General features: G+C 40.8%; 1 protein-coding gene across 4 annotated transcripts in view; it reads right to left on the bottom strand.

The window, feature by feature from the left end:
- Nucleotides 1–815: 815 nt before the first annotated feature.
- Nucleotides 816–7,807, bottom strand: part of LOC128599158 (BOLA class I histocompatibility antigen, alpha chain BL3-7) — a 10,664-nt gene continuing 3,672 nt past the window's right edge. Inside the window, exons 2-8 of one of the 4 annotated variants that reach the window (XM_053610604.1) lie at nucleotides 7,668–7,807; nucleotides 5,403–5,675; nucleotides 3,396–3,695; nucleotides 3,156–3,302; nucleotides 2,916–2,942; nucleotides 2,748–2,816; nucleotides 816–2,266 (exon numbers count right to left, since the gene is read on the bottom strand). The exon at nucleotides 7,668–7,807 is cut by the window's right edge and continues 109 nt beyond it. In XM_053610604.1, coding sequence (XP_053466579.1) covers nucleotides 2,782–2,816; nucleotides 2,916–2,942; nucleotides 3,156–3,302; nucleotides 3,396–3,695; nucleotides 5,403–5,675; nucleotides 7,668–7,807 — 922 coding nt within the window. In that variant the 3' untranslated portion in view covers nucleotides 816–2,266; nucleotides 2,748–2,781. The remainder of the gene's footprint in view (nucleotides 2,267–2,747; nucleotides 2,817–2,915; nucleotides 2,943–3,155; nucleotides 3,303–3,395; nucleotides 3,696–5,402; nucleotides 5,676–7,667) is intronic. The other 3 variants (XM_053610605.1, XM_053610606.1, XM_053610607.1) reach the window with 3 other exon arrangements.

The raw sequence follows: 7,807 nt of genomic DNA, 5'->3' as shown, positions 1-7,807 counted from the left end.
TGTACGAGTCCCTCAGTTGTTCTCAGTGTGAAAAGATGGACCTCGACATTACATAGTGACTGTAGGAAAGGGGTCAATTATGTAGAATATGCAGGAAAAGCAAAGAATCTGCAGGACCTGGAAGATTTTTAGGTGTATGTAATGTACCTTTAAAGTATTTCTCTAAAACATCATTTCAGTCCAATTATTTGCCTTAAATCTTTTTAAAAAGGTACACTATATCTACAGTAAACGTATTAAAAGGTACAAACATATCCACACTTATGGTGTTTAACTATATCAATTAAGGGCACAAGGGCACCTGATCTGAGCACGTGGAAGTGTGTTATAAACAGCGTGAGGTGTTGTGAATTGAACACAAAGGCGAGAGTGAATCAGTGAATCTTCTGTGTGTGAGGTGTTCGTCTGTTCTGAGCTCGGTGATGGTGCGCGCTTGCCCTGAGCTGTCAATTAGTGTAAAACTCCCCAAATCAGCCTTTAGCCATGTTGTGCCTTTAATATAATTTAAGACCTGCTCTGCTCCAGTTATATGGCAGTTTATCATCGTTCACACCATTTCTGTTCACACAACTGTCGTATTTTCCTTTAATAGATTCATTTCATAACGATTCTCTTCCAGATTTCTTACTTTAGAATGATCTTGACAGAGCAAGAAGAAAAAAATTATAACCTTTTGTTACTATTATGAAATGCTTGTTTACTTTTTTGTAATGTTACGGCCCAGTCTAGGTTGAGCCGCACAGACTAAGCAGCTCGGGATTCAATTGGATTGATCTTTAAATAAGAGAAATCCAGGAATAACAACGCAAACAAGGTTGTGTGAAAAAGGTTGTGGTATATTGTAACAGACAGTATATACATATAATTGTACAAATTAACCAAACCAGGCATATCTTCAGGGTGGGCCAAGGCCAAAATAATAAACAAAAGAATTCTATTGTTTAGGAAGCTAGCTTACCTACAAGGAAAAGAAAGAAAATACACGTATACTTCCCTCACTACCTAAGCAAAGAAAAACAGAAAAAAAAGTAACTCAGCCACACCCCTACAGCCGGTGAACATATATACAAAAGTGAAGAAAATGCACAATACCCGATTAAAGGGATGATTGTTCATACAGAATTTTTCAACCAATTAAAAAAACTTTCCTTACACTTCTGTTCTTTTCTCAGTAGAGGCGAAGCTAGAAATTGTCTGGGGTAATCACACGTTTTCTACTGATGTAATGAAGAGATTTTTTGTCAAATTATACAATATAAAGCTTATCCTTTTAGACCCAGTAATAAATCAGCTACTATTTCTAAACTCAGTTAGAGTAAACAGGGTTAACACATTTCAGTAGCTATAATGCTATAATAACCGTACTATATCTATAAATATATCAATATCCTATCAATATGCTTCATAACATAGAAAGAAGAGGAGCTGACATATCATGAGTTACTTTATTGAACATTAGTCAGTGTTATTAAATAAAGAGGGGTAACATATTTCGGTAGCTATACATTTTGACTTGTCAGGTTCAGTGACCCTAGACTACTGTAACATATCTTTGAGTAAAATGCATTTGTAAAGAACAAACTATAGGATCTCCAACATTACTGGGTAATTACAGTAAATAGTTATAAGAATAAAGAAAAGCCTTTCAGACAATCAGGATGTTAAACAGAACAACAAGCGCTACTGTAAAACATCTTCTCATAAAACCATTTATAGTAGTAACACATCAGCTGTCTAGCAGCAGACAACAACAGTAGCATTAATATTTTATTTCTTCTCTATACAAGCATTTCGATGCTCGTGACAAAATCTAGCTTGCCCACGGGCATCAAGCACATTCCAGTGTGAATATTTGCTGAACAGCGACTCCTGGTCACAATTTGATCGGTCACTGATTTCAGCACACCACGAAAAGCAGGATCCTACAGTGCTGAGCTCAGTGGAACAGAACAGAACAGCAGTAAAGACACTCGCATCAAACCCAGTCTCTTACAAAACTATGAGAAGTTACAAAGAAAAAATAACTCGATCCCTAATAATCCCATTTTACAGCAATAACAGATTCACAATGAAATGCTCCTCCATCCAAATACAGGAAAAAATATACACCAAGATTACCCACTGGAATAATATGTGTGTGTGTTTTAGCGGGGTGTGTATGTATGTGTGTGGTGTGTGTGTGTATGTGTGTGTGTATGTGTGGTGTGTGTGGTGTGTGTATTAGCAGGGTGTGTGTGTGGTCCTCATCTCCCTCTCCTCGTCTCTCCTAGAGAAACAGAAAGAAACAGGATCAGCTCTGAGATGAGATTTAATGTTAGCGCAGGCTTTTCTGCTGGATTTTCACTCCACACACAGATCTTTATTCCATATTACACCGTAAACAACATCACGTCTTACTCTCTCAGTGCAGCGGGAACACACACAGATCTTTATTCCATATTACACCGTAAACAACATCATGTCTTACTCTCTCAGTGCAGCGGGAACACACACAGATCTTTATTCCATATTACACCGTAAACAACATCACGTCTTACTCTCTCAGTGCAGCGGGAACACACACAGATCTTTATTCCATATTACACCGTAAACAACATCACGTCTTACTCTCTCAGTGCAGCGGGAACACACACAGATCTTTATTCCATATCACACCGTAAACAACATCACGTCTTACTCTCTCAGTGCAGCGTGAAGATACACAGATCTTTATTCCATATTACACCGTAAACAACATCACGTCTTACTCTCTCAGTGCAGCGGGAACACACACAGTCCACTTTAAGAGTTGTTGGAGGAAGAATCTCCTTCAGAGGCTGTAAAACATTCAAATCCATCAGAAAGTGAAGTAAACACTGCGAGTCAATAATGTACTGGATTTAAACATCATTTCTGGATCATAAAGGTTCACTTACCGGGTTTGGGTGGAACAGGTTTGAAGCCTGAAACACAGATGATGGACAGACAGTTATTATAAAATCTGAGGACTGGGTTTGGTTTCACGAGACAATTAGTCAATATCAGCTTATTGTCTCGTCTAATTTATCAGTTAAAGCGTAAAAATATGTCAAATATTCATCAAATCCCCTTTCAAGAATTAGAAAGTGTAAATCTGTTCTCTGAGAACTTCACATCTGCCTCCTTCCTCCTCTCACCAGAGTTCTTCTTCTTCCAGACCACAATTCCAGCAACAACGGCAACGAGAACCAGGAGAACCGCGACTACACCAACGATGATACCGATTGGAGCTCCACCTGATCCTCCACCTGATCCTCCACCTGATCCTCCACCTGATCCTCCACCTGTTAAATCACACAGAGTCTTTATTATCTGCTGCAGAAATAAATCAGCTTTCAGTGTAAATCTGTAGTTTTATAGGAAAGTGTTTCTCTGACCAGGATTCAGGATTCGGCGCTCGCTCACAGGCAGCACCATCTCCTTCTCCAAGCTGCTGTGCTGAATCACGCAGGTGTAGGCGTGTTTCTGCAGATCCTCAGCTGAGACTGTCAGAATGCTTCTCTTCTGGAAGCTTCCATCCTGGTTGGGTAACGTCTCTCTGAGCTCCACGCCCTCATGCACGTCCTCTCCGTCCTTCTGCCAGGTGATATTCACTGTTTTGGGGAAGAAACCTGTAGCATGACACACCACCTCTGGAGAAGACGAGTGTTTCTGGAACACTGACGCTGTAGGAGGAACTGCAGAGACACAGAGACAGAAATATTAAAGCACACACACACACACACACACACACACACACACACACACACAGTATAAATAAATACTAGTGTGTGTGTGTGTTGCAGGGACAGAGCGTCATGGCGGCAAATCCGTGCTAAAAATCCGAGCGCGTTATTGACGCTCACGTGTGGTAAATTACAACTGCGAGAGGAAAATAGATGTACACGTGTAGAAAGGAGAACTCGCGTGGTCGTTTTAAACCCTCGTGCGAGCAACACAAGCTCTGATGCACGAGGAACGATCCGTATACACAAGCAAAGTCATTCCCCACTCTCAATATTTATTCTGCTCAGAATACTTTTTCTTGTCCGCAGCAGTGGGCGTGTCCAACTGGCTTGATTGTAACCTTAAACATCATTGGATAATTTTTCCTTTAAATCAGTTCTGATTGGCTGCCTGCCACTGTGACGAACCATTAGTGAAGTTACCTGTTCTTCACGAGAAACACAGCTTCATCCACACACACTCTTCACGAGAGACACGGCTTCGTCCACACACACTCTTCACCAGAGACACGGCTTCGTCCACACACACTCTTCACCAGAGACACGGCTTCGTCCACACACACTCTTCACCAGAGACACGGCTTCGTCCACACACACTCTTCACCAGAGACACGGCTTCGTCCACACACACTCTTCACCAGAGACACGGCTTCGTCCACACACACTCCTCACCAGAGACACGGCTTCGTCCACACACACTCCTCACCAGAGACACGGCTTCGTCCACACACACTCTTCACGAGAGTTATTTAAAAATAAATAAATAAATAAATAAATAAATAAAAATGTTGATAGTTTAAGATTGATATTCTTCAACATACTGCATTATGTAATATAATATATGTAAATGAGGGAATCTTTAGCAGTTGTTATTAGACAGGAAGTGTTCTCCCAGTTTACATTTTTGGGATGTTAATAGAAAAGAAGCAGCTCCTGAGTGTGAGGGATGATGTTGCTTGTGTATACAGATTGTTCCTCGTGCGAGAGCTTGTGTTTAAAACGAGTACGCGAGTTCTCCCCTTTCCACGCTTGTACATCTGTTGTTCTCTAATGGATGTAATTTACCTCACGTGAGCGTCAATAACGCGCTCGGATCTTTGGCACGGATTTGATGCCATAGAGAATGTAGTTATTGTGTAGGAAGAAGCCCTTATTAGTCACATATACAGCACAGTGAAGTTATTTTCTGTGTATATCCCAACTTGTTAGGAAGTTGGGGTCAGAGCACAGGTTCAGACATGATACAGCGCCCCCTGGAGCAGAGATTGCAGGGTTGTTCTGGGGCTTGAACCCCCAACCTTCTGATCTGAGAGCTTTAACCTGAGAGACACCACTGCTCCCCTGTTGTACTGAAGGAGTGTGTCATTAGTCTCTACACTTTAAGAGAGAGAGAGAGTGTGTGTACACTACCAGAGTGTGTGTGTGTGTGTGTGTGTGTGTGTGTGTGTGTGCGCGCGCGTGTGTGTGTGTGAGAGAGAGAACATCAGTGTCTGTGTGTGCGCGCTGTAATGAAGGAGTGTGTTGGAGTGTGTACACTATCAGAGTGTGTGTGTGTGTGTACACTATCAGAGTGTGTGTGTGTGTGTGTGTGTGTGTGTGAGAGCGAGAGAGAGAGAGCAGCTGCAGTTACAGTAACAGACCAGATCACACACACGTCACCTTTCCTCTCCAGAGTTTCCTTGCCATAATACAGAATCTTCTGTAACAGATGAATATAGTCAGTCTCCACGAAGTCCCTCCAGCGTTTAGCTTTATCTCCAGTAGGATCCCACACGTTTATGAAGTTCTCAGCTTCATCATTAGCTGCAGTCCAGGTTCCAGTTTTCAGATCCAGACTGATGAAATCTTCTCCATCATAACCGTACTGATCGTATCCTCTAGTGGTGCCGTCATTACACTCACAGCCGTACAGCCTCTGTACTGTATGAACTCCTACACACACACACACACACACACACACACACACACACACACAGACACACATAAGTTTCCTTTGCTTCTACACTCCATTAAAGCGTTACACTGGTGTTCTACTCGTCCTTTCCCCCTCGGTCATGTTGAGGTTTCTACTAGAACAATGTTACTGAAGGCTATTTGTGAAGAACATTTCAGAACTCCTGCTTTGTGAGCTTCTACACTGCATGGATTCACAGCTCTGTGTGCAAAGTCCAAACACATTCTGATTATTTCTGCTGCAGGAACGTTAAGAATAAAGGAGTAAAGAGAAGTTATTTAGTGTGATAGACTGCAGTTTGGGACACGATGCACTCTGAAGATATCATTATCTGCTGTCGTTTCCTGGATATTACAGAACCACTGAATACTACTGAGGAGACTAAACTTTATTTTACACAGCAGTATTGTTCTGTGCTTGTTTGTGGATTCACAATAAAATCATGAGATGATATCAGAAAGGAAACCGTATTAATGTGTTACTTTAGCAGGTTTATTACACAGAGCTGTTTCACCAGCCACTGAACCCCCACACCTTTCTTTATTTTAAGGAGATCTTCTAGAACAGGTCATTTAAAGCAAAGACATCGTCCTATTAGGAGTTCAGCAGGTGAGTCGCCCCACTCCAGTGTAATTTCCTGTTATTTTTGGAGAATCTCATTAAACTGGCATTGCTGAATTACAGGTCATCAGTAAACACTTCTGTTGGTACTCCATGTCTGGAAAAGAGGGTCTTCATACATGTTCATTTGATGAAAAGATATGGGGGCAGAGGGGAACCTGCAACAACTAATCGATTAAAATAATCAACAACGAATTTCATTATATATTAGTGGAGTGTGTCACTGTGGATATCCCCACCCCCTTGTTGTGTCAGACACTGTGACAGATGCGTGTGCTGTTTAATGTGTTCCAGACATGTTTTCTTCAGCATTAAAAATGTTTTTTTTTTACCTTTATATACTTATTTGTAAATGTGTAGAGCACGTAAGATCTTTAATGTCTAATTAAAACCGTACGATCAAAATAAACACAAATAAAACAATATACATACAAACAGTTTTTACAGTGTTAATATAAAGTTTTAGTCTGAAGTTTATATTGGCAAATGGTGCACTTATATAGCACTTTTATCCAAAGTGCTTTACACTGTGTCTCGTTCACCCATTCACACACACACAAATGGTAGCAGAACTGCTATACAAGGCACTAACTTGCCATCGGGAGCAACTTGGGGTTCAGTGACTTACCCAAGGACACTTCAGCATGTGGAGTCACGTGGGCTGGGAATCGAACCGCCAACCCTACGATTAGTGGACAACCCGCTCTACCACCTGAGCCACAGCCGCCCCAGTGTTACAGCATTTGTAACACTCAGTTTATGAATTAAATTTTTTACAATGAAAAAAATTATGGATTTTTAAAAAAAAGTCTAATTAAGTAATCAATGAAAAAAAATTGTCTGATTAATGTGGGATAGATATCAAAGTTATTAATAAATGCACGAACAATTATCCATGAACTTGATAAAAATGGATTGATGAAATCGATTATGAAAATAATCGTTAGTTGCAGCCCTAAAACATACAAACAGTTTATACACAAAACTTTGCGTACGCACGGCAGATAAACAAGACCCCTGGTGTGACCGCTCTGGTACAATGTGTGTAGATTAATAAGGAAATGAACTGGTCAGATTTACTGAGAATCTTACAGAATCTCACACAGTTCTTCTGGAGACACGGACAAAGTGTTTTTGTACTGACGCAATAATGCAGACGTAAAAATATAACAATGCGTACTAAAATATAAAGTGCCTAAGACTTACACAGTACTGTATACACTGATTTATTTTCTGTGGTGTATTTAATAAATGTGTGTGTGAGATGAAGTTTGTGTAAGATGTGTGTGTATGAGTACAGAGTACTGTGTGTGTGTGCATTAGTGATGAAAGCTCGGAGTGTGATTCACCTTCAGGTTGATTAAAGATCTTCATTACTGTAGTGACAATGTTTTGGAGCGAGTCCTGTTGATCCTTCACATACTGCTCCTCTTTCTTCAAGTAATGTGGATCATCAGCTGCTGCCTTCTTCATCCACTCCGAGATCCTC

Source organism: Ictalurus furcatus, chromosome 22 (assembly GCF_023375685.1).
Source record: "Ictalurus furcatus strain D&B chromosome 22, Billie_1.0, whole genome shotgun sequence".
Taxonomy (NCBI): Eukaryota; Metazoa; Chordata; class Actinopteri; order Siluriformes; family Ictaluridae; genus Ictalurus; species Ictalurus furcatus.
This window is presented reverse-complemented; position numbering and strand designations above follow the sequence as displayed.